The sequence below is a fragment of the Triticum aestivum genome, chromosome 2D, assembly GCF_018294505.1.
Source record: "Triticum aestivum cultivar Chinese Spring chromosome 2D, IWGSC CS RefSeq v2.1, whole genome shotgun sequence".
In the NCBI taxonomy this organism is placed as follows: Eukaryota; Viridiplantae; Streptophyta; class Magnoliopsida; order Poales; family Poaceae; genus Triticum; species Triticum aestivum.
Window position 1 is genome coordinate 84,008,321 of NC_057799.1, and position 26,689 is coordinate 84,035,009.

At 43.4% G+C, this 26,689-nt stretch overlaps 2 protein-coding genes across 15 annotated transcripts; one reads left to right on the plus strand and one right to left on the minus strand.

Annotated features, from left to right (window-relative positions):
- The first annotated feature begins 1,436 nt into the window (after positions 1–1,436).
- Positions 1,437–5,138, plus strand: LOC123051795 (uncharacterized). 14 transcript variants are annotated; one of them, XR_006424301.1, is made up of 8 exons: positions 1,439–1,863; positions 1,952–2,174; positions 2,315–2,745; positions 2,841–3,065; positions 3,323–3,483; positions 3,577–3,640; positions 4,432–4,547; positions 4,793–5,138. XR_006424301.1 is itself a non-coding variant. In XM_044474773.1 (5 exons), the coding sequence occupies exons 2-5, from the start codon at positions 3,449–3,451 to the stop codon at positions 4,865–4,867; spliced, it is 267 nt and encodes an 88-aa protein (XP_044330708.1). In that variant the 5' UTR covers positions 1,875–3,065; positions 3,323–3,448; the 3' UTR covers positions 4,868–5,138. The 14 variants fall into 14 exon arrangements, 3 of the variants coding, with proteins under 3 accessions (XP_044330707.1, XP_044330706.1, XP_044330708.1); XR_006424304.1 differs by lacking the exon at positions 1,439–1,863 and having other exon boundaries at positions 1,873–2,174; positions 2,315–2,372; positions 2,462–2,745; XR_006424306.1 differs by lacking the exon at positions 1,439–1,863 and having other exon boundaries at positions 1,874–2,227; positions 2,315–2,372; positions 2,462–2,745.
- A 1,185-nt stretch (positions 5,139–6,323) lies between these two features.
- LOC123048857 (uncharacterized) lies at positions 6,324–10,621 on the minus strand. The gene is made up of 7 exons (XM_044471880.1): positions 10,612–10,621; positions 10,310–10,410; positions 9,185–9,262; positions 8,028–8,189; positions 7,882–7,935; positions 7,637–7,786; positions 6,324–6,766 (listed from the first exon to the last, which is right to left on the minus strand). Exons 2-7 carry the CDS (start codon positions 10,406–10,408, stop codon positions 6,389–6,391), a joined length of 921 nt encoding a protein of 306 aa, XP_044327815.1. The 5' UTR covers positions 10,409–10,410; positions 10,612–10,621; the 3' UTR covers positions 6,324–6,388.
- Between the last annotated feature and the right edge of the window lie 16,068 nt (positions 10,622–26,689).

Here is a 26,689-nt window from a genome sequence, read left to right on the forward strand (position 1 = left end):
TGCTCATACAAGTGGGGAAAGAACCTCCCTTATAAGGAGGTCCAACTCCCACTAAACTAGCAATGTGAGACTAAACTTTAGTAGTATCCCTTGCCTTGCACAAATGGGCTAAGTGGGCCTCTAGGATTTATTAGAAATTTCTGAAATAGTTATTGGGCTGCCCAAAATAGACTAAATTCCAGCATGGTAGACATACTCGGAGGTCAAATATTCAAAGGTACAAGTATTCCTCTTTTGACTTCCCCTACATGTAATTCAGCATGCACACACACATCTTTGGACACTTGCACGGACAGGGAGAGTGCTTCTTTGGACTTTTTAAATTGGGAGATAACCAAGTTCAAATTGTGCGTCAAACATTAACACAGGCACTCCTATCCATTGTGCGGTATGAAGAAGTGGAAATATTAATGGTGAAAAAGATCTCGATAATACTGCCTGGTGTGTATGGGATTGTAAAGGTATATGTTGAAAATGTGGTTTGATCCAATTGGAAATTTTCACGCAAGCCTCCGCTTCATGGGTGTTTTTTAGGCTACCTCCGCTTCATAGTAGCACGCTCGGCCTCGACCCGCGCTCTATATCCTTCTGTTATGGGCTTTCTCTTATGGGCCGTGATCGAGCTATCTTTTGGCATTTCTTGAAATCAGAGGGAGAGCATTTTAGCAGTATACAAAGTTTACATACAATAGTCCCACCCTGCTCTTCGATACTGATTCCCACCAATTTATATATGTTGGCAAGTTGCTTGGAATATCAACAAGTGGCTTCGGGAATAAACAAACACAACTTGAAAACAGAAAGAGAGGCCTTCCAATGAATTAGCAAGCACCTGAGAGAATCACGGTGGGGAGGACTTGCACGCGTAGAGGGTAGAGAAATTAATTCCCAATAAATCGGTCACTTGGACAGGGTCGACTAAATGGCTAAGCAAACGGGGTTTATAATTCGTGAGGCATGATGAAATATTAATAGGAGAAATATGTATTTTTATATTGTATTTATTTTGTATTGATATTTTATTTTTAAGTAATCTTGATCAAACATACGTATGTTTGACTTGAATTAAACCCGATGTACCTTATATATCTGACGGAGAGAGTATAATTTAAGATCATCAATTCTATGTGTCCAAACAGGAGCACAAACTGTGGCTGAAGATGAGAGGTGCCAAGGACAAAAGAAGGCGCGTCTCGACACAAGAGGGCAAGGCGATGCTAGGAAGAGCCGAGGTAGTGTGAAGGCCTCCCGTTGCACCGCACGGGCCCTTTTACTAGTCTTTCCCTAATAATAATAAAGTACGGGTTAAGTTTTACCGTCGCGGCCTTTTTGCAGAAAAGTTCTTCTGTTTTTTCATATTCAACCGCAGTCCCTTTTTAAGTCGATATCTGAAAAAAACGTTTCGCTCTTACGAAAAGAACCCTACAGTTTTTAGCATTCAACCCGCGATTCTTTTTAGTGGAGAGGCGGTCGAGCGGGAAGGACTGGGGCGTCGCCCACGACGCAGACGAGACCGGCGGCGGCCTTGCGGCGGCTTGCGGTGGCGCGGTCGACGAGGACCTGCCGGATCTCGCCGGATCTGGTGGGAAATGGCACGCAGGCGACGGATCTGGGAGGAAAGCGGCCCGAGCTTGGAGCACGAGGCTTGGCGTGGGAGGACGGAAGGAAGGAGATGGGAGGCCGGAGGGAGAGAGAAGGGAGTGGTGAGGTGCGGCGGTGGTCCTGCTGCTGCTCCTCGCCGGCCATCGGCACGAGGTAGGGCTCGGGTGCGCGGAGGCGTCGACATCGTCGAGTGGATCGAGCAAGTGGGCTAAGTTCCGCCGTCGCCTTCATCGGCCTTCGTCCATTCCCCTCGCTAAACAGGTTTTTTTCCCGTCCCCTCCCACCCACGCTTCATCACTAAAAAAACATGCCTCATCCTCTCAGCCTTCTCTCTGCAATTCTTTCCCAGATCTTCTCCTGCTAGCTAGGGTTCCCCGCCGCAGGCGCACCTCGGCAGCCATCGAGGCGACCACTGCCGCCTACAGGCGGAACGAGGCGGAGGAGAACCTCCTGGTACGGCTTAGCAGCGCGGAGGCGACGTGAGGAGGAGACGCCAAGGTGCCGGTGGTGCGCCCGCTGCTGGTGGTGCTCAGCGAGGACGAGTGCCGGAAGGGGCTAAGCGCCAATGTCTGGTAATAATTTTATCTTCTTTCAGATGTAGGAATTGATACGGATGAACTTAAAGGTAGAATATCTAATCTTAATCTTGCGGTTTTCAAGAAGGCGCCCAGAAAATCAATTGACACCATCCCTTCTCTGATTATGCACACAGATCAGGAGAGACATATTGGCCGGGACAATCTTTAAACAATGATGAAGCCCTCTCCCGGGTCAGAAATTGAACACATAATTCTTCTTTTAGACAGTGAATAAAATTTGCCTATTGATGATGTGATTGGTGAGGAAGGTTTGTCTTCAGGGAAGGAGAATGAAGGATTTACTGCTTCAGATCTGTTGAAAGATCTCTCTGTACAAAGAAGGCCATTTGAAGATAGACATGTGTCCTTGAAACAGCAAACACGTAGTGAAAGTAGTGCCTCCTATAGGAAGTCAATTTTTAGAGAAATAGAAATTGTTGTGAAAACACTCAGTTGGTGTGGAGGTGATATATATGGAGTTTGCTCAGAAACTGCTTCAGCTATCAAACATGGAAATTTCTCTGAGCAAGCCTTGTTTGATGTTGTTATCGATGAAGCTACATAGGTGGGGTCTCAGGCTCTCAATACTAACTATTCCATTTCAAATCAAGCTAGCTTTAAATATTTTATCTGAGCTTGTTTTGGTTTACTCCTATTTAGACTCTTGAGCCTGCAACTTTGATTCCACTTCAGCTACAAAAGTCAAAAGTAACAAAGTGCAGAATGGTAGTGTGGTCTCTCTTAATATATGAAGCAAACATTACAGTGCTAGCTCGTACTACTTAGTAACATATCCTTTTAAGGTTGGTGATCCAAAGCAGCTACCTGCTACCGCGATGTCTGGGTAGGCAGCCTGTGAATGTATGGTCTTCCAACAGTAAACAGGTCAGCCATAACTCCTACATATGCTTTCCCTGTAAAGATTTCTGTGACAGTGGAGTTAAAGACTGTTAAAATTTAATTGAAACCCTTTTAGATATCTTATGCACCATGTTTGGATCACTAAAATAGTTTGCTTTTGAGGAGTGCCTCTCTTCTTGGGAATTCATAGATTTAGCATTTTGCATCACTAGCACTTAAGTAGACCATTTATTAGTTTCCTATGAATGTTCGTTATTAGAAACAGATATTTTTTTACATAGGAACCCGGACATGGATTGGTGACAAGCTTCCCTCACACATTTATTTGGAGTTTGTGCAATACACACAACTTGGATCTATTGAATCAGCCAGTAGGTGGAGATCGTAATTAGAATCAGGGCATTTCTATGAAAGTCTATATATCACAGTTAACTACAGGGAGGTAAGCCGTAGTGTTATTTCACATGCTACACTTGCATCAACAAAACATGCATGTGTATTGACTGCATTTTCAATTGTATTTCTGATGGAGCAGGAAACAAATGAGATATTCCCATTCACAAGTGTTTATGCTGAACCCAGACTTTTCACACCAACCAGTAAGTATCAATTATACAAAACATGTGAAACAACCAGTAACTATGGGTACTTACTGTAAGAAAATAAATATCAACGAAAAGGAAGGAACTGGAGCCTGTAGTGGTTACACGGAGCCAACTGTGTGTTTGTGACAACATTGAATTAACATTTAATCGATGTATCTAAATGTATATATTTTATATGTGTAAACGAAGGGGTTGGAATAAAGTGGGTTTTCATATCATAATTTTTTTAACTTGACTCCGTGGCCCTCCTCCTCCAGACCCCGTTCAACCTCATCAAACCAACTTGTGTGTCGAGGAGCTTAGCTCAGCTAGCTGTTTGCATGCTCTGTAGTTCCTATTCTGAACATATGAGTTAACTTCCCGAACCCATGCTTACGGCATCAAGTATTACATAGACTTTTTTGCTTAATTTACTTGTCCATAGAAGAATCTGGACGTTTCATTTGGTTCAGTTACTATCAGCAAGAACACATTGTGAGTGCCAGATCTTCCAACAGTAATTATATTGGCCGTAGCACACCCGTGCGTCGGGATGATGTACACCGCTTGGGGGTTAATGCCAAAATGGTGTATGTCGATACTGAAATATCCAAAGGTCACTTGACCGGATCAATTTTCTTTTCTCTGGAATTGTTTCTTATGTATATGCACAGATGTAGATGCTATGTTTTTACAATTTCAGAACACATATGCTTGCTAATGTGATTACTTATTCATTTCACTAGATAGCATGTTCCCATCGATCCATCCATGTACTGAATCGACAATTTTCTTACTCTGTTCAGGTTGCAATCATGAACGAGCAGCAAATGTTTGCACTGAACTACTGGGGTAAGGCAGTGAAATACTTTTTGCTCGCGGGAGTGAAAGTTTGGAACAGAGAAAGAACAGACAACAAAGTGTATGCACTACACATATGCTACTACTTAGATCCTTATTTCTTGTCTTGCAATGAAGGAGTACAGGCCCTTCCATATAGGACTTACAAACTGACTAAAGACTGAATATTTCTACTAGCAGTTTATTACTCATCTTTGCAATTTTATTGTCTCATAAGCATAGACCATTCATATGCATAATTGTCAGGTTGCTCTTTTCTCATCTTTTAAGTTGATAGGGAAATTTTAACAGATGACATGTTTATAGGAATGACACTATTCTAATGGCAGAATGAGGATGGGGCATTCGGTGATCCAACATCTGTTCTATCATCAGGGATGATGGCATTCTTTAGCAATACTAAGCCGCTTGATAAATCATGGCATGAGATGGGCCTTGGGTATAATCCAAGCATCGACCCTGGATGATCCGTGGTGATGCAATTTAATGGAAACATGAACCATGGCTTGATGTTGCTTTCAACCAGTACAAGGCTATGGAGAAAGTATGTAGATACTGAAAAGGAATTCCTGACACTATGTAACTTTGGTCTCTCAAGTAATTGAAGAAATTCTCCAAGAATAAGGCAACCATCAATATATTTGTTCTTTTATTGGCAAAAGAGTCTTCATGTGAATTGTCTCTTTTTAGTTGTTGCGAAGTTTCTTACCTTTGTGCTGGTTAACTATTTTTATGTAGAATTTGATAATATATTTTTAGCTAAGATGCAATCATTGTAGTATATATAGTTGAAGGGGATGTTATAGATGAAAATTTGTGTACTATTTGTAGCAAACACATCCCCAGTTGTATTAATGGAAATGGAGGAAAAATATGGCGTTTGCTCCGTAGCGAAGCACTAAAGAGGCATGCGGGGACACACGCATGACTCACCCTCCCTCCATGAAACAACTCCACAACATTATGAGTCAAAAGCAAGCGGAAATATGGGGGCGTAATATGGACTTGGTGCATGAGTAGATAGGTGTATAGACTAGGCGCAAGAGTAGTTCACAGAGTGCAACCCTCAAATCCAGCTCGATGAGATTACTTTTTTTAGTTAGACGAGGTGCAGGACTAGCTCATAGAGGGCGATCCTCATATCTAGCTCGACGAGATTAATTTTTTAAGTTTTAAACATTTCATTGCGTGGTTCAATGACAAGTGTGTCATGCAGTGGTTGACCTTACCACTCTGGAATCGACCACATTCCAACATGTTTTGATTAGGTAAACAACATGACCACCGTTGTCGAGGGCTTAATGGAGGATAAGTGGCAACACAGGCAAGCTATTGTGCTGAAATAGATGTCATGTTGAAAATAGAAGACACGGATGAAAGGAGACTGTAGACATGCTTATTGGGATAGGGAGTTTCATTCTCCCGTTGCAACGTACGTGCATATGTTATAATTTGAGAAATTATTCACCTACTCAAAATCATAAATTAAATCTAATATTGAGTATACCTTAACTAAATGAAAGAGCTCCATGAAAAATTAGTGACCCACTCAAAATCGTAAATTATCAAATGTTGAATATCTTAACTGAATGAGAGAACTCCTTGAGAAAAGAAATTGTTGAACAAGTCAAAATCATGAACCAAATCCAAGATTGACACCTCAATTGAATGAGAGGTCTCTAAAATTAGGGAGCACAGTATATTATAGAATAGACGATAGATGATTGAACCATTAAAATATATACATCCTGTTGCAACGCACGGGCATTTTTACTAGTATGTTTTAAATTTAAAGTGAAAGCGTAAATTCACAGAAAGAAGCGTATTGTGACGGTAAACTCACAGAGTCAATCCGTGCTTTATTATTAGGAGAAAAAGATTATATTCGACAAGTGATACTCGTCAACCCATACAACCAGCTGGACCTCCATAGTAAAACATATGGCCGTCCTTTTTAGCATGGAGAACGTCACTCACTTTGTAACATGCTGGCCTGGTGACAAGTCTAACCAAGCCACTCGGATCATATACATTAGCTTTGGAATCAAAGAGCTTGATATTCTTAAAGTATGCTGCTTTCCTTTGGCCCTCTTCTGGAAAATGACCGCTACCCATTGCGGGACCACCTTTATCCTTATCCTGGTAATTGACAAATCCAAGCAATGCTACTTCGGGGGCTATACCATACAGTCTAGGACAAAGCTCTTTTGGAAAATGCCCCAAAAATGCAGGTTTATGCAAATCGTCTCGATACAACACCCAATCTCTCGTGTTTGGATCCTACGAGTTACGGAAAATGATAAAAATGGTCAGTAATCCGTCGATATGTTAATACCCTTGTACTGAAATTTGCTAGGCTGCAAACAGTGAGTAATATATATGGTACTAAAACCTATTATTGTGTGGAGAAAAGAATTACATAGTAAAATAATACTCCCTCTGATATGAATTAATTGATGCATCCTCTATAAAGTGTCCATTTTACATTGTATGTTTTTCAACAAGCTTTACGTATTCACTAAAGAAGATACTCCCTCCGCTCCATGTTAAATGTGGTTACTTAGTTATTTATTGATCCCTTTGTTTCAAAATATTTTCCATAGAGTACATGTGCTACTCTTGTCCAAGCATACACGAGTCGCAGGTAACATTAAGAACTATTATCCAGCTCAGAAAATAAATAATATGTGCTACATGAATGTTTGAATTTGTTTATGGATTTTCCCCTATTTTTTTTGGTGTGCTACATGTATCCTGTGCTAAGACCAAAGGGTACATGTACCTATTATTACGTCCCTAGACCAATTCAAAATTAATATGCCCCAATACGCCCTAAAATAATTTCCATGTGATGGAATTTAGTGTTAGTGTGGAATAAGCTATAACTGTGACTATATTTATAAATCACACACATACTTAATAAATTTATAGTATGTAAGAATATGTTGAATGTACTATAGGGTATTTTATAATTGGAGTTTATTGCATGTTCATTTCAGTAATTTGTAATTTCGTGGGAGCAAGAGGCGATCGAATTTTTACGTTGCGGAAAATATTTGCCTACACACTCTTATTTCATGAACAGAAAAACCTTTGATATTCTAGATGGTCTACAAACCGATTTTATGAGAGTAGTAGTAAAGGGCGTACTGTATGCAGGCTAATTGTTATGTAGCGATCGTCCCGGCCGTAAGTTGAGGGAGGAGCAACAGCTTGACCCGGAACAAGTGCAGCTCCACTAGCAGGCACAAAACCATGGCATTCCAAATTATAACAGCCCGTTGATTTGTTGTCGTCTTTCTATTGGATGACAAAACAAATTTTAATATTATTAAACATATGAAAATGACACCATTTACCTTTACTCTAATGATAATAAATTAATATAGACTTACCGTCCATCGTATAAAGAAATGGACATCATTATTATTATATAACTCAGGAAGTACCTACATCAACCATAATTGCAAATTTTTATTTTGTGGTAGTGCTTGAGTTCACAATGATATTGAAAATAATATTCGCAAATGTTTCCAATTACATGAAATCCAGCTTCGATCATATTGTAGGTCTTATCTTGATCATCAGTGCTGATACTTATTGCTGCCCCGGATTCTTGGGAATGATGTTGTACTTGCGAACCCCATATACCTATTTTAACTCGAGCGCCGTAGCTGCTTGCTGGCGTGACCCAGCCAGCTACCTAGTAACAAAATAAAGAAAATAGGCTTATTAGCTCATATACATGAATAATACAATTGGCTGTTGGAAAAGAAATACTACACTCTTAGACCTCTCACGATCAAAGTACCATAAAAATATCATGCACTATCGAATGATGTGGCACTACAATTAAGAATGCGAAAGAGATTCTAGTATCAAACTATGATACAGTATCACAGTGAGTCAAATGTCAAAATATAATAAGAGATAGATCATAGCCCAATTTTGTATTCTAATTTTACAAAGGACTAAATGAGGTGACAATATGATATTGTTCATAATATTTGTACTAAGGACGTATTATCACAGACGGATATATGTCATATGCTTATTATAAACAACTACTCCTTTATTATTTTAGTCCTCATAGAAATACTACTACACCCTCCGATCCATATTAGTTGACGTTGGTTTAGTACAAAGGTGTACTAACTGTATACTAAACCAACGTTAATTAATAAAGATCCGAGGGAGTAGTATATATCGTCCTCATAGAGAGATGAGATTGAGCATAAGGACTTCTAAGTTTTACTAGGTTCCAAAAACATACATCATAGAAATAATATGCAAAATATTGGTTACAATACAAGAAACTTGTACTCTTTCAATTTATAGAATTGTGAAAAAAGAGGTAGTAGAAGATGCCTAGATTTTTTCTATGGAATCCTCCCTCAAATTAAATTATATATTTAGTGAGAATTTACAAAGATGGAAATCCTCCAATCTTTATACTCCCTCCGATCCGAATTAATTGATGCAATCTCTATGGAACAGGTTGCGTCAATTAATTCGGATTTGAAGGGAGTACTTGGAATCTTTGGAATTATAAAGAGGCTCGAAACAGAATGAAGATCTAGGTATTTATAACCCATTGGCAGACCAAAATTGACCCTTGTTTTGGATAAATTTAGAATATCATCATTAATTATATCAAAAACAAAAGACTAGAACAGAGGACAGTGATGAATGCTTTACATGATTGTAATCATTGTTGCCTTTGTATTTGTTCCTCCCAGCTAACACAAACGAGGTTGACCTTGGTGATGTTAAAAACTGTCAAGAGCATAGTAATATTGTCACCTGCTTTTCAAGAAATGAGCTAAACAACATAAACCGCATGAGGTAAATCATAGGGACAAGATCCAACTTTGATCCGTAATTTTACTTTACTATATTTATGATCAATAATACTAGATGATGGTGCTATTTGGGACAGACCTACACATATAAGTTTTATGTATCCTATGTGAATAGTTATATACATATAAGTATATGTATTTATTACTTATTTAAAACATCCAGGTGTTGGAGAACTGGTTGAGAATATTATTCTAAGCTTCCAACAAAGATGACTCACATGCATAACAGGCATATTCTAAGAAATGTATCTTATAAAACAGGCACAATAAAAAATATTCTACTCCCCATAATCTGAAGAATTATTTTGATAATTCCAAGCACTTTTTATTCAACTTTTGTTCCTTGAGGTATCTGTACTTCCAACTATTTATAACTCAGGTTTTCTATTCAGATGGATTAAATATGTAGTACACATAAGGTAGTTTAGGTGAGGCGGGGTGGTTTTTAGTAACAACTGACATTGAACTAATATTTACCTTTTTTAAATTTCCAAAGAATGAAAGGGGCATATGGTCATCTGCATGTTTTAAAAAGATGCAGCGCGTGGAATAAGAAGTGCACCCACAAAATTTGGTTTGAAATGTATATAGAAAGTTGGTAAAACAATTCTATGTATTTAATGATAGCCATTCATCCATTATTTATTTTAAGAAGCCGAATGGATTGATTCGGTTTTCAATGTAGGTACATGTAGTATTCTGCTATATACATATGTGAATTCCATTAGAAAATTATAATTGTATTGTGTATCTTGTTTTTCTTACAACAACATAGATATTATTGGGATGATGTCATTAGTTCCCTTTTAGAAAGTAGTAACTCCTTTATGAAAAACACATGGAGGGAATATGCTAGTAATGATCCATGCATTCCCTAAACCTTACTGAATACAAGATTTAACCTAGAGAAAGCATAGCTCTTGAAAATTTATAGAAAATATATATTAGATTGTAGTATTACCGTCCCATTGTTTTGCAAGCGTTCATATGAATCTACTGAAGTGAGACCGCTGGATGCACATAAAAAGCATATCAACATGGCTACCACCATGTAACCCATTGCTATGAGAAACAACATTCTTATTAGAACTTGGTTATTCTTCATCTTCAAAATGGTAAAATTTGGGAGGCAATTTCGATAGTATATATTGGTTGTAGTGTGGAAGTATGCATATATTGGTTGTGGTCTTCCCAAGAAATGTAAAATGTACATATTTGCTAAAACTGGTTAAATAAGAAATCAAGGGGGGCTAGTAACCATACCTGAAGTTCTTCCAATCCACATTTGATGAGAAGAATAGACGTTTGACCTGCTTTTATAAAGGGGAAAGAGTCGCGGGGTAGACTACGTGTTGATTGGATAGGGGTGGCATGACATGTGTTGGACATCACCACACTCTCTTCCCAATTGTCATATATCTCCACACTCTCTTGCCAAGTGTCATAGAAAATATGACACTTGACAAGGGTTTGTGGAGATGCCCAACATGTGTCATGCCACCGCTAGTGATCAAACACATAGTCTACCAGACTAATATTTCCCCTCTATAAACCCATATCAAGACATTTATTCCTCTAGCCAAGATTCATAAATAATATTACGCTTGTCAAGTGAGTTGAAGATGCAAAACACTTGTCAAGCCACCCTAGTGATCTGACACATAATCTAACTCAGTACTCTATCCCCTCAATAAATGCAAGTCAAAACATATTTATTCTTCATAATCAAATGAGGATTGGAAGAACTTTTGGTAAGATTGGTAGCCCTACTCAATTTATTGTCTTACAAATTTCAGCGATCACTTCTTGGGCAGGCCATTACAAAGATATGCACACTTCCACACTATGTCCACCACCATATTTTATCAAAATTTGAGGAAATTTACCACATAACACACATTAATATACTATCACAATATGCTTGGAGGTTTCCTAAGATTTACACTTTTGAAGAACAAATAACCAATTGATTTTCATCTATTGAATGTAATTATTTTCTCACATTAATGGTTTGCATGATGGTAGCCATGTTGATATATTTTTTTGCATCCTAAGATATCGCTTCCTTAGATGCCATGTTGATATGTTTTTTTGCATGCTAAGATATCACTTCCTTAGATGCATATAGCAGCCTAGGAACCAATTGGACGATAATACTACCGTCTAATATACATTTTCCATAAAAATTTAAGTGTATCCTTTAACTATGTTAGCTCTTCAATTCACAAAGCCATAATATATTCATCACAACTAGCATTGGTCCTTTATGTAAAGCCTCCATGTGTTTTCATAAAAGGCATTCCTACTTTATACAAGTAAATTAATGCTATAATCCTAAATACACCTATGTTTTTCAAAGAAAAACACTTCAAAAATATATAATTACATACATAATTCATATGTACCTTGTGGAATAGTGTATGCCTCTATAAATATTTCATGACATAATTGACCAATTCATGTGCTTAGAAGAAAAAAATAGTTTAATCCTATGATATTAATTAGATGCATAAAATATTTCTATATGAGATTAAAATATGTACAAGAGCACCCAACTTATCTGTCCTCGAAGCCTTTCAAGATCTCAAAGAGAAGTTGCATGTACCTTTCTTCATGGATATTATTATTTTGGGCTCTTGGGCTATCTGGATCTCACGCAACAACAAGATTTTTGAGCACATTCAACCCTCCTTCACTACAAAGAAAAAGACATATCCGTGACATTTTGGGCCGAACGAATTTTTTTCCAGTCATGCTTATGACACTTCTATGATGATAATTGTGACAAAACCCGGTATCATCACAGATGTGGTGGGCTCCTACTTCTATGAAAAAAATCATGATAGAAAATGGGCTTTTCGTCCTGGGCGGGCCGGAGACGCAGCTGCATGACATTCTTTGGGCCGTCCATGATGGAAAAAAACCGTGGTAGAAGCGAGGGCGAGGAAAATATCGTGGAGTTCCCGGTTACGGTGGGTGGTCGGGGCCGAGCGATGCATGGAGGTTTGCGCGTTTCTCTCGTACACGTATGCGCGTGTGTGCGAGGCGTTGCACTCTAACTGAACCCGAGCGAGGCGTTGGGCTCTAACTGAACCCGAGCGATTGCACTAGCTATGTTACTGAACCCCGATCGATCCCTTGCTGTTAACTGAACCCGAGTGATTCCTTCGCTACTGCTGCTAATTGAAGCCGATCGATGCTACCTCTTGATGAACAGTGAGCGTTGTTGAGGGGTTTGGATGAACAGTTCCCGGTGGAGGGTTGGATGAACAGGATCCCATGGAAGTAGAGGCCGTTGCCACTGGATGAACAGGAGCCTGATCGAGCCGGTTGGGGGTGGATGAACAGGACCCCATGGAGGGCGGGATGAACAGGACCCCGTGGAGGGCTGGTTGAACAGTAGCCGGTGGAGGGCTGGATGAATAGTAGCTCATGGAGGGGTGGTGGAACAGGACCCCGTGAAGAGGGCTGGCTGAACAGTGGCCGGTGGAGGAGCGGTGGATGCTGGATGAACAGGAGCCCGTGGATGAACAGTCGCAGGTGGAGGCTGGAGGAGGTCGACGGTGGATGAACAGTAGCCCGTGGAGGCAGTCGACTGTGGCGATGGACAATATCCCGTGGAGTCCTGTTTTCGGTACGCCACACCCTTCCCGATGAACAGGACCCCATTTCGACCGTAGCGCTCCAACACAAGTCCGTTTCCTCCGTTTTGCGGTACGCCACACCCCTCCCGATCAACAGGACCCTGTTTCGACCGTAGGAGGTCCAAGAGAAGTCCGTTTCCTCTATTTTGCGGTATGCCAAACCCCTCTCGACGAACAGGATCCCGTTTCAACCGTGGCCAGTCGAACACAAGGCCGTTTCCTCCGTTCTGCGGTACACCAGGCCTTGTTTCGATCGATTGTTCCGTCCAAGCCGGTTGGCTCCCGATGAACACGACGACGCAGTTTCTCCGTTCCGACCCAGCAATGTACACGAGCCCTGGCCGTACGTATGTGCGAGTAGGCATTCGAGACCCCGCCCGTATGTACGTACGTGGACGTATTTACTTTCTTGCACCCTGGCTGTACATACATGTACATTGCGCGCCTATACTACGACACGTGCCCTTTCTTACACGGCCACGGTTCATCGCTGCAGCCTGCAAACAGACCGAACGTATGTACGTACACGTTCGCGACCAAAATGACAACGCTACGTACGCTTCGACCAGGTGGGTCCCGACTGTCAGGCACTTCCTTGCGTGCGAAGATGTAGCTGGTGGGTCCCAGCAGTCAGGGGGGAAACATTTTTTTGCAAAATACGGTGGCCCATCCAGTGGGTCCCTGCTGTCAGGTGGAGGAATCATTATTTTGCGCGTAATAAGGAGGTACTTCCTTGCTGCGGCCGTGGACCCAGCTGTCAGCCTCTCCATGTAAAGTACTCTTCCGATGGAAGTCGTTCCTTGACCACATTGACCACACCGTACCGAGAGCACCAAGGTGGTGGACGACGGCGAGGCCTAGGAAGGGGACGACGCGGAGCCGGGGAAGACGCGGCAGTGGATGCCCACGTGGAGAGGAGTACGAGGGTTCACTGGTTCGACTACGGTGTGAGGCTGCCGTCGTCGCAGAATAACAGGGGGTGTGGGTGAGTAGAGGGATGGCCTGGCCATCGGTGGGAGTAGTAGGGCACGGTGAGGCCTCCGCGGCATCACAGCCGGCCACGGGAGGCAGGAGCTCGCGGCACGAGCGGCGCTGGTTTGGGCGGCTGGAGCAAGAAGACCAGAGGTTGAAGAAGCACTACGGCCGTTGGACGGACATCATATGGTCACTGGAGCTAGAATCGTTCATATTGACTAAGTTGACAAAGCCATCCGTCCCCGTCAACTTAGTAGGCCCACAAGTCAGCCTCCCACTATGGTGGGTCCCAGCTAGCACGGGGAGTATTCATTTTTTTGTGCGTAATAAGGAGGCACTTGCTTGCGTGCGAAGATATAGCTGATGGGTCCGACCTGTCAGTGGGGAGAACATTTTTTTCCGCAAAATACAGAGGCCCTTCCGGTGGGTCCCAGCTGTCAGGTGGAGGAATCATTATTTTGCGCGTAATAAGGAGGCATTTCCTTGCATGCGGTCGTGGACCCAGCTGTCGGCCTCTCCACATACAGTCCACTTCCAATTGATGTCGTTCATTGACCACGTTGACCACGCCACGCCGAGAGCACCAAGGAGGGAACGACACGGAGCCAGGGAAGACTCGGCAGTTGTTTCCCACGCGGAGGGGAGTACGAGGGTTTACTGGTTCGTCTGCCGTTGCCGGAGAATAACAACAGGTGTGGGTGAGTAGAGGGATAGATAGGCCAGCGATGGGAGTACGGTGGGGCGGTGAGGCCTGCGCGGCAGCACAGCCGGCCGCGGGAGGAGGGAGCAGGTAGTCCTGCCGACGCTAGTTTGAGCGGGTGGAGAAGGAAGAGCAGAGATTGAAGAAAGCACGACGGCCGTTGGATGGACATCCAACAGTCACTGCTCTCGTGTGTTGACTAAGTTGAAACGGTGTTGCGTGTGCGTCAACCTTTTTTTAGGAAAGCATACGCGTCAACCTATAGTAGGTGCACAAGTCAGCCTCAAATCTGTGGAAAACAGCATACAGCCAATCTGCCATCATTTCTAATAATTTACAGCCCATTTGCTAATTCTTAAGAATTTTTTTGGAGCCCATCTTCTTTTTGTTAGAATTACACCCCATATTGTGGCCACGGTTAAAAATTATATGAAATTTTGCATATTTCGGTGCGGTCAACTGTTTTTAATCCCGAAATATCGAGTCACATTCAAACTATTTTGAAAAATAATTTATATAAATATAAAATCCAAATAATTGTCCATGCATAAAAATCAATGGAATTTAAAATCTTGTAATGAAAAAAAATTGAAACTAATTCCCGGTTTGATGTGTTTTAAAAATGTACAACCCATTTCTCATTACTGATAGCCCATTTTCTAGGCAAACCGAATGAAACTCTCCTCCTCTTGAAAGATTTGCAGCCCAGCAGGGCTGATAAAGCAAGTAGGCCTCGTTTGGGTATTTCTTTAAAAAAAATAGAACTGGGCTAGCCATTTTCAGCAAGAAAAAAACACAACTGGGCTCATGATGTGGTAAACATAAATAAAATCTTGGCTAGACGGGCCACAGCCCCCGCACAGCCCCGTTGTTATCCTGATCCGTCGCTAAAACTAGTATAAATAACAACTGCTTATTCCTAAAAAAGTAAATATCCACTGCGTGACCTGCTGGGTCCCTGGTGTCAGCCGCTCGTTGTGTAATTCTCTCGTTTATTGACTACGTTGACAATGGCGTGAGCACCAGATGTCCAACCATTAGGAGGAACCATTTTTTTGGGCTTGTAATAACGAGACACTTGCTTGCGTACTGCCATGACGCTGGTGGGTCCCTACTGTCATCCTCTCCACGTACAGTCATCTCCTTGTTCCTCTCGGTTGTTGACGATGTTGACAACGCAAGAGGGCGGCGCACCATGCACGGCGAGCGAACCAAGGCGGAGGACGACAACGAGGCCTCGGACGGAACGTACATGAGCCATGGAAGATGCACCGGTCCAGTCGCAGGCGGAGGGGAGTACGAGGGTTGACTGGTTCGGGTGCGGGTGCATGTTGGGGTTGACGTCGTCAGAGAATAACAGGACGTGTGGGGGAATAGAGGGAGGGACTGGCCAACGTTGGAGGGTACGGTAGGGCGGCGGAGGCGCAACCAGCCATGGGAGGCGGGAGCAGGCGGAGCCGACGCGGTGGTTTGGTTTGGACGGCTGGAGGAAGAAGACAAGAGATAGAAGATACACAACAGATGTTGGATGTCAATCCAACGGCTGGTAGGCAGAATTGTTTGTTGACTAGCTAGTAAGTCGACACCACCTTGGATAGGCTATTTCCTCGAGGGTCCCAAATGTCAGAATCCAAATCTGTCATGGTCATGCAACCTTTCCTATGAAAATTTACAGCCCATTTGGTGTGCTAGTTTAAAATAAGTTTGTGGGTGCTGGTGGGGGCTAATCACTTGGCTTCTGTAATGCACAGTGTGCTCAAGCAGCCGACGAGAGTGATGTTATTTCCCTTGGTTGGGATTTGTTACAATATTCATTCTAAATTAAACGAATGGCAAGCCATTTGCCTTGTTTCAAAGAAAATATGACAGTCACAGCCGAGTTGAAAAGGGGAAGAACATCAAACTCCAGCTTACAAACTGTACAAAAGCACGAGGGTTAATTGTTCATCAGGTTTAGACAAAATCTAGGTTGAAAAGGGCAACAACATCTAACTCCATCATCGTTTTCGGCAGTCACAGTCAAATGGATCGGTCAGGTCCATAGAATGAACATCCTGGGTCGTAAAATTTACTAGATTATGACCACAATATGTTGTAAATAGAAGCCCGACACGTTCAGAAGCTCTTTTGTCCACCTGAAACTCCTTTTTTTGCTCTTTGACATACCCATCCGTCAAAACCATGTTGCTGATAAACTTAAGCCTGCTGGACAATAGTAACCTCGCATTCAGCAGGAAGAATGTGACAAATCTAGTGTTTGCATGGTTGGCTACATATCGTTCTAGCGTTATTTTCTTCAATCGAATGTCATGAGACGTGAGAAAATCCCGGTGCTTACGAATCCACTAATTGGTTATAACTTTCTTACACCGTCCTGTTGCCTAAATAGACATGAAGATTGAAAACAGTTAAGGTCTAAAAAAAGAGTGTCGAAACAGCAACAACTGAATGGTTAATTATAGTACACTATATGCGGGCTTCCAATGCGCGTGAAATTATCACCTTTATATACAACTTCTCCAGACATGGAAAGCATTGCAACAAGCCAATAATCTTGTTCAGATCAAAACTATTCATTTGGATATATAAGATCTTGACAGAATCCAGCACCATTGATAGGCTATCCATGGAGAAACTCTTCATTGAGCATAGAACATAATATTAGTACAAAATATGTACTCCAAGATGATATATAACTTATGCGCAGAAATTTAAAATGCAGCTTATGGTTACAAGTGTAGATGATAATATAAAGTAACTAAAGAACTGTGGAGCCAAACACCATCTTGAAATGAGCACAGAGATCATGTATTACACCCAAGGTCTCCAGTTTAGGCGCAGAGAGGACGGTTATTTGCGACGGTGAATAAACAGAATCAAAGATCAACATTTGAAGTGAAGGGGCATCTTGGATGATGAGCGGCCTTCCGTCAAAAGAAATTCCAATTCTTACAAGGTTAGGCGACTTTATTTGGAGATAATCGATTCTAAGTGTGAAAACAAGCACCAAGCACTCTAGGTCAGGGAAACTAGAGTGGATGATGTTGTGCAATGAGGCCTCCGATATACAAACCCGCACAAGTGAAAGTTTCTTGAGAAATGGGAGTCGAAGGTTTAGTACTAGATTGTCTTGTACGTAGCTGTGACAGCCTGGTTTTTGCCCTCTCTCATTTGCTTGATTTTTATTTGGATTAAATTTGAAACTTGGAGTTTTTGAATCTTTTCATATGGACTTAAACACATGGGTACTCTAGGCTTTCACCCAAGTGCTCCATTTCCCTCTCTAATCATCATTCCCCTTCTGATCCACTCCAAAATAATCTTTGGAATATTTTTCTTAAATGAAAAATATTCATTTTCTCTCAAAAACCCTAGCCAGATCAGTATGCTCCAAAGCAACCCTAATCTTTATGGCCCAGAAAAATCTGAGATAATTCACAAATATTCTTTGAACCCTAGGCACCTTCCTGAGCAAAAATATTTCATCACTTTTTGGAATATTTTTGCTACAGAAAATATATTCTGTTCTGGACAGAAATGGTGGTTTCTACAGCAACTACCATTTTACTTGCTCCATTGTGCTTGGGTTTTCATGTGCATTTTCACCTTAGTAACTCTTGGCTAACCTCCAAAGCACAGCCTCTAACTCCCAGCCATTTGACCTCAGTAACCTCTCAAAGTTACTGACCAGAAACTTACCTGGCGTGTAAAAACTTCTCTACTGCACCTGGATCCAAACCAAAGCGTGGTAACATCTCAAACTACCACGAACAACACGCCAGACATGAAGTTTAGGCTTAGCTCAGCCTGATGTCATAGTCCACGCGGTGACCGCGTTCGTCCAGGGGTGCTGGCATGCGTGTCGACGCGCTCTGAGTGCCGCCGAGCGCTCTGTTTCGCGCGTGCTCGCTTCCCCGACTGCCGTAGCGCGCCAAACTTCGCCACCATCTTCGTCTCACTCCCTTAACTCCCCTCTGGCGCTCGCCAATGCCGGAGCTCGCCGCAGCGAGCACGGGCACGGTCCGGCCAACCCAACAGTGCGGTGCGCACTGTGCTCGTCGCCTTCTCCTCGCTCCTGTGCTCGTCTCCGTCCGCCCATAGTTGCCGCGTGAGTTGCGTCGCCTTCTCCCCCTCTCACTGACGCCGCTCCTCGCCGGGCGCCGTGGACAGGTGTCCACAAGAGGAGCCCGAAACCCCCTCGCCGCTCGCCTATAAATAGAGCCGCCCCCAGCCTCCTCGAGCACCATCCAGCACTCCCACACACCCCAAAAGCGAGTAGGAAGCCATAGCCCGGCCGGGCAGGCCTCGGGCCGCCGTCTCCGAGCTCGAGCTCGCCGGCGATCCCCTCTGGTCGCTGCGGTAGCTCCAGCCCCTCCCAGGCCAGGGCGACTCTTCCAGGGCCTCCGCCCCTCTCCGGTGAAACCGCTCCGCCCCTCTAGAGCCCCTGGAGTTGCCTCTGCTCGCCGTCTTCTTCATCTCCGGCGACCATCGTCTTCTGCCTCCGCTTGCGAGGTTGATTCCGACGCCGTCCGACCGCCCCTAGCTATGCTACGGGTACGGGCAGGTGCGCCTCAACCCCCTCTTGCCATCCCTCCCTCTCTTTTTGGCCAAGGAGTCCTCGTCGCCGGCGAGAGCTCCGGCGGAGCTGCGACTCCCTCTGTTTCCTTCTCCCCTCCTCCTAACCTGACTAGCGGGGCCCGCTAGTCAGCCACTCTGTACGCGCGCGAAGCGGTACGAGTGGTGGCGCCCCTGGGCTTTACGCCTTCGACGTCACCCCCCAGTCTGTTTATTTTTATTTAAATTCATTTGAATTTACAGAACACTTCAAACAACCATAACTCCTCAACCATAAGTCCAAATGAATTGATTCTTTTTGCATCTTGTTCTTTGCAAAGAAATCTAGCAGCTCAGCAAAGATGGGATTTTTCTGAGCTGTTTAGAATTTCTGGTGATTTTCAGAAGTGTTCTTGATATTTTCTTTTTGTGTTTAAAATTATTTTCAGAGGGTGAGGCTTGTCTTGAGGATCACCAGAAGGCTTGTGAACCTCATCTGCACTAAGGCAAGCCACATCAACATTTTCATGGTGTCATTTCAATATTTATGATTTTCTTACTTGAATGAAATGATTAATCCATGCATTTAAATAATTATTGTGTTATTTATTTTCTATTAGGTGTTTGTAAGTTAATATGCTTGATTTACAGAATGTGGAAACTACCTTAGTTGGTGAAGCAAAGCTAGGATCTATTTGTGGTGATGATAGAAATAATTTTTGTTATGCATGTTATTAACCATTTAAAGTTATGTTCGTGCATAAATAAAATGATAAAAATTTGCTAGAAAATATTTTGTTAAGTACTTGTTTAGTCATTTTACTTGACTTACAGAATGTTTGAACCTCACTTGGTTGGTAAAGCAATTAGGATCTGTTTGTGGTAAAATCTTTGTTATTCGTGTGAGAAATTAATCAGAGTTACGTTCTTTTATGAGAAAATAATAAAACTTGCTGCAAAATATTTTGGTTAATATGTGAGTTATCTTGATCAGCAAAGTAATATGAGTTGTTGATGTTTATGCTTAGTGTGAATATGGATGACATCGGTCATTTTCGTTATTAAGTGATGCATGTGTAGTTTTGCATTTCATGGCATGCTATGACACCGGTCATTTTCATTTTAAGTTGAACCAGAATATAACTCAACTTGAATATACCGTTGACTCGGTCATGGTGCCGCTGAATCGAGTTTTCCCAGTGCAACCACATTTTCCTTTGTGGGAAGGCCTTGATTCGGTCCATTGACATTGCCTCTAGTCGGTGCCTCCAACTAGGGAAGGTTATGTCGTGCTTACCCTGGCCCGGTAAGTAGGCATAACCTTGTGTGCCCGTTGTTGAGATTATGGTACCGAGTCCCCGAGTGGGATCGTTTTGGCCACGACGGTGGTCGGTGTGTCTTTGGTAGACACGGGGCCACCCAGGACTAGCCCATTGGGGATTGGGTCGGAGTGGCCGGGAGAGTGTCATGGCAATGGAAGGGTTTCGTCGGAATGCCGTTGGTCCACCCGAATGGGAGTGCGAGGCCATGGGTTCCGTGGTGTGAGTACAGTGTGCTACCTCTGCAGAGTGTATAATCTATCGATAGCCGAGTCCACGGTCATGGACTCCTCGTAGTAGGTCCCACCATGAGTCAGCGTTTAATAAAATTTGCATACTAAGCTATGAACTTTGCATTGTTGAGGATGGCAGAGAGGCCATCGAGATATTCGGGACCAGATATTGGTCGTGGTTGTGATCGCCGTAAGGATCACGAGTTACTCTTGTTAAAACCATGTTTTTGGCTTGTTTGTGGTCCGAGAATGATCACGGTTGGTAAGTTGTCCCGAGGGACGTTCGAGCATGATCACAGCATGTTTGACATATAGTGTTGCATTATTATTAATTGGTTAAGTATCATGATATTGTTTGCCATTATGATTATGCCTGTTGTGAGGTTGCAAGTACATTCAATGTACTGACCTGGCGTGTCATGCCAGATTTCAGGAAAGTCTCGTTGGAGAGGAGCGCTGCTTGCGTCTAGATCGTGTCCACATCGGTGTCCCTGTGATATGGAGCTTCCGCTACGACGTTATTCCGCTGCCGCGTAGTTGTTATGATCGAGGCCCCTTTATGTTCACTAAATAATGTACATATTGTTCAGCCGCACCGGGTGTGCCGCTTGGCCTCGACAACTGTTGTAATATAAACTCTGTTCTGCTAGCATCAATAAAGTGGTTGTTTTCTGTACCAAGATGTTGTGTGTTGCCAGAAGACATGGTCTCTGGGCTGGCAATGCATGGTAAACCGGTCGCTCTGAGCCGGGGTGCCACAACGCTTGGTATCAGAGCCGCGCTGACTGTAGGCCACGCTAGACTACGACATGTTAACTGGACGTTAGATACGAGTTTAAGTTGAGTGCCGGTAGTAATTTTTGCTGGTTGTTGCATTGCATGCAGTTGGTTTATAATATTTTATGCTAACCTGCTAATGGTTGTGGGTGTAGATGGCTCCAGTGCCGTATCCGTGCCAGTTGCAGCTGATGCCGTACACGTCACCGCACCTCTTTCGCAACGTGTGGCGTCGGCTGTACCCTCTCGGAGATGACCCAGTCTATCGTGTGTACCAGGAGCATCTAGCCGATTCAGTGTATGAGTATCACGCAGTGGTCACTCTATGCACTAGTTCCGATTCCAGCTCTTACACTCGTACTTCTCGGAGCGGTTACGCCTCCACCGCTTCTCAGGCTGTCCAGTTTGCTACATTCGAGGTCCTTGTCGAGCTTCGCTACAACGAGGTTCGAATGCAGAACCACGCATGTTTCTATTACTACCCATCTCTGCACGACAACGGTCGTGTCCGTTTCCCTATCATTGATCCGGAGTCTGATAGCGTTGCTAGCCATCTTGCTCGTTATGTCACTGCTAGCTATCTTATGATCCACGAGCTGGCTCGAGAGCTGACTCGTGCCCGTACTGCTTTAGTCGCTGCTTTAGTCACTACTAGATCTACCACTACTCCATCTTCTATGGGATTTACCCCTTATATTCCATCCAGTTCTAGTTCCCCTATTTCGCCGGTTACTCCTCCGAGTAGCACGGGCGTCTCAGCCGTGAATCCTCTCAGTACTCCTGCCGAGTGGGTTTCACTTCTCGCTACTCCTGTAGCCCCGATGCTTCATCCTACCCCTGCCCCTGAGGGAGAGCCCTCGAGGCAGCGGCGTCGTGTTACCTTTAACCCGGAGGTTTCCGTTAACCACGTCAGTTCGGGATCCGAGACCGCTTCAGGGGAGGACACCGCAGCTCCAGCAGAGCAGTAGTATCTTTGAGTATTCGCAGTCATCCGGATGATGTATGGATGTAGTCGTATGAGTCATGATGTTTCGTTGCATGTATGAGAGTAGTTGAACCTGGCATGTTGTTTATCTTTCATGTATGAGTCTATGTATAATTATGTTGGGACTTTATTTGCCGTATTTTCTTCGCTTTTTTGTTTTCTTCCGGGATTTGTTGATGGCTTTTCCCCAATTTTATTCTTGGATGTTTCTCATCTCGATTGCGTTGTCTTGGGAAAATCCACCATAGGATGACACGGGGAGGCAGTAGTAGCAACGTTCGTGAGGGAACTCCTGTTCGTCGTTCCGCACGACAAGCAGGACATTCTCCCGAACCGTAAGTTCCGCCACCACCTCCACCGCCAAATTCGCCCTCCACCAAGCAAATTCTGCGTATGTTTGAGGAAAGAAGGAACAACGATCTGATCGAAATATTAAGGAGTGTGCAAGCTATGGTTGGACAGAATGGAAATCAGAACGGTCATCACTCAAAGCTGTCAGATTTTCAAAGGACCAAGCCACCCAGTTTCAGTCAGATTGTTGACCCATTGGATGCAGACGATTGGTTGTGCACCATTGAGAAAAAGCTTGAGATTGCTCGTACTGAAGAAAATGATAAAGTTCCATTTGAAACTCATTACCTTGAAGGCGCATCTGCCATATGGTGGGAAAATACAAAAGCCATGTGGCCGGTTGATGAGGAAATCACATGGGAAAAGTTTAAGGATCAGTTCCGAAAATATCATATCCCTACTGGAGTTATGAAGACCAAGCAGCGTGAATTTCTCGCACTCGTCCAAGGAAATCAGTCTATGGCTGAATATTTGCAAAAATTCAATCATCTTGCCCGTTACTCTCTTTATGACGTGGCCACCGAAGAAAGTAAGATTGACAGATTTCTTGGAGGCCTAAATCCGCAACTCCGGTGTACTCTCAGTATGCTTGATTTCCCAGATTTCCAAACTCTGGTGAACAAGGCTTTCATTGCTGAACGGGAGCACAAGCTTATAGCAGATAATAGGCCTGTTAACAACGACAACAAGCGTAAGTTTGAGCCAAAGAAGGATGGGCAACCAGTGCAAAAGGCTCGTACCTGGCAGCAGACTCAGGTGGAATACAAGCCAAATTGGCAGCAGAATGTTAACAAGACCACCACTCAAGTCAAGAATGTCGTGACCAACCCAATACATGAAGAGCGTCAGCGCAATAATTCTTGCTTCAATTGTGGGCAGAACGGACATTATGCCAGACAGTGCCCCAAGAACAACAAGTCGAATGCCCTAATTAGGCCACAAGTCAACTTTATGGAGTCATGGCCAACCTAGCAAAACTTCACTGAGCACGTGCATCATATCTCCGCCGATGAAGCCCAAGAGAAGCCAGAAGTCGTCATTGGTATGTTTTCTGTTAATGACATACCTGCCGTAATTTTATTTGACTCTGGGGCTTCCCATTCTTTTATTTCTCGGAGTTTTGTTGCCCAAAACAACTTTCCTTGCACGCTTTTGGGCAAAAATATGCTGGTACAAAGCCCGAGATCTATAATCAAGAGCAATCTGGTCTGCCGTGATCTGGAAATCAATATCAACGGAGTCTACTTTCCAACCTCTCTGATAATCATTGAGTCTGAAAAGTTGGATATTATATTGGGTATGAATTGGTTGACCAAATATCAAGTTTGCATAAACTGCGCAACCCGAGAGGTCACTTTGACCAGTCTGAATGGGCACACTACCAAATTCTACGCTCGCAAGAATATGCCCAAGCAAGAATTGGTTTGCACCGCTGTGGCTGAATTGGAATTTATTCCTGTGGTCAGCGAGTACCCTGATGTATTTCCAGAAGAACTGCCAGGTATGCCACCAGATCGAGAACTAGAATTTGCAATAGATCTTGTGCCGGAACTGCACCGTTATACAAGAAGTATTACCAGATGCCCTCATCAGAATTAGTGGAGCTAAAGAAACAGCTTGATGAATTGCTCCAGAAAGGATATATTCGTCCCAGCTCTTCACCATGGGGATCACCTGCTATTTTCGTGGACAAAAAGGATGGCAGTCTCCGTATGTGCGTAGATTACCGCCAGCTGAATGAGGTCACTATCAAAAATAAATATCCGCTGCCAAGGATTGATGATCTGTTTGATCAGCTCAGTGGGGCTAAAGTATTCTCTAAGATCGATTTACGGACCGGATATCATCAGCTCAAGATTAAAAAGGAGGATATTCCTAAGACCGCATTCACTACTCGGTACGGTCTTTACGAATATACCGTGATGTCCTTTGGTCTCACCAATGCCCCTGCTTTCTTCATGCATATGATGAACAAAGTATTCATGGACTTCCTCGACAAATTCGTGGTAGTCTTCATTGATGACATCCTCATTTACTCCAAGGGTGAAGAAGAGCACAAGGATCACCTCCGAGCAGTGCTACAACGACTCCGCGACCATCAGCTATATGCCAAATTCCGTAAATGCGAATTTTGGCTCAAGCAAGTTGGGTTTCTTGGACATGTACTATCCGCTGAAGGTATAGCTCTGGACCCGAGCAAAGTAAAGGATGTGCTTGATTGGGTGCCGCCCACGACTGTGACGCAGATCCGTAGTTTTCGCGGATTGGCTGGATATTACCGTCGTTTTATTGAAGGGTTTTCCAAGATTGCTAAACCCATGACGGAGCTGCTCAAAAAGGATAAGAAGTTTGAATGGACAGAGGACTGTGAGAAAAGTTTTAATGAGTTAAAGATACGTCTGACAACCGCACCTGTATTGACTCTTCCAGACATTTATCGCAGTTTTCATGTGTATTGTGACGCCTCTAGGCAAGATATTGGTTGCGTACTTATGCAAGACAGCAAGGTAGTAGCATATGCATCGCGACAGCTACGACCCCATGAGGGAAATTATCCTACTCATGATTTGGAATTGGCTGCGGTGGTTCATGCATTAAAAATTTGGAGACACTTTCTCATTGGAAAACGGTGCCAAATTTTTACCGACCACAAGAGTCTCAAATACATCTTCACTCAGCCAGATTTAAACCTCCGTCAGCGAAGATGGCTAGAGTTGGTCAAGGATTATGACCTTGGAATAAATTACCACCCGGGCAAGGCCAACGTAGTTTCCGATGCACTCAGTCGAAAGCCCGTCAGCTTAAATGTCATATTGAGATCCTTGCCGCCCGAACTCCAAGAGGAGATCGTTCAGCTCAACTTGGTCATAGTGGATGCTGGCCTTGCTAATATTTTGGAAGTTACACCCACACTTGAGATAGAGATCCACAAGGCCCAGCTAGCTGACGCCAAGCTGCAAAGACGTGCCCAGGGCCAGATGGCAGAACAGACCCCAAATTTCTTCAAGGAAAAATTCGGTACCCTCCGATTCCGTGGACGGATTTGTGTACCCAATCAACCGGATTTAAGGAAGAAAATTCTGTCAGAAGCACACGAATCCTCATATTCCATTCACCCGGGAGGTACGAAAATGTATGAGGACCTTAGACAAATATTCTGGTGGGATGGAATGAAGAAATACATTGCCTATTTTGTAGCCTGTTGCGACATATGCAACAAGGTGAAGGCAGAGCATCAGAAGCCAGCCGGAATCCTCCAACCGCTGCCAGTTTTCACAATGGAAATGGGATGACGTTTGTATGGATTTCATTACGGGATTGCCTAAGACTCAGCGAGGCAATGATGCAATCTGGGTCATAGTGGACACCCTAACCAAGGTTGCTCACTTCATCCCGATCAGCACCAGATACCGAGCAGATCAACTTGCACAAGTGTATGTATCCAGAATAGTCAGTCTGCATGGAGTACCCCGAACTATCACTTCCGACCGAGGTTCCCTGTTTACCTCCGCTTTTTGGTCACGCCTCCATCAAGCCTTGGGGACAGTACTGAAATATAGTACTGCATATCATCCTCAGACGGATGGACAGACAGAAAGGGTAAATCAAATACTCAAAGATATGTTGCGAGCATGTGCTTTAGCCCAAGGACCCAAATGGGAAGACTGTTTGCCATATGCCGAGTTTTCCTATAACAACAGCTTCCAGACCAGTCTGAAAATGTCACCATATGAAGCTCTGTATGCCCGTAAGTGCCGCACTCCTTTAAATTGGTCTCAAACTGGAGATAGCCGTATCTTCGG

Coding starts and splice junctions, on each gene's coding strand:
- LOC123051795 (XM_044474771.1), top strand. CDS start 2,654: ATGGAGTTTGCTCAGAAACTGCTTCAGCTATCAAACATGGAAATTTCT. Junction 3,066..4,431: donor GGTCTTCCAACAGTAAACAG/GTCAGCCATAAC, acceptor TACTCTGTTCAG/GTTGCAATCATGAACGAGCA. Junction 4,548..4,815: donor GAAAGAACAGACAACAAAGT/GTATGCACTACA, acceptor TTCTAATGGCAG/AATGAGGATGGGGCATTCGG.
- LOC123048857 (XM_044471880.1), bottom strand. CDS start 10,408: ATGGGTTACATGGTGGTAGCCATGTTGATATGCTTTTTATGTGCATCC. Junction 9,263..10,309: donor GCTTGCAAAACAATGGGACG/GTAATACTACAA, acceptor TGCTCTTGACAG/TTTTTAACATCACCAAGGTC. Junction 7,936..8,027: donor TGATCGAAGCTGGATTTCAT/GTAATTGGAAAC, acceptor TGGTTGATGTAG/GTACTTCCTGAGTTATATAA.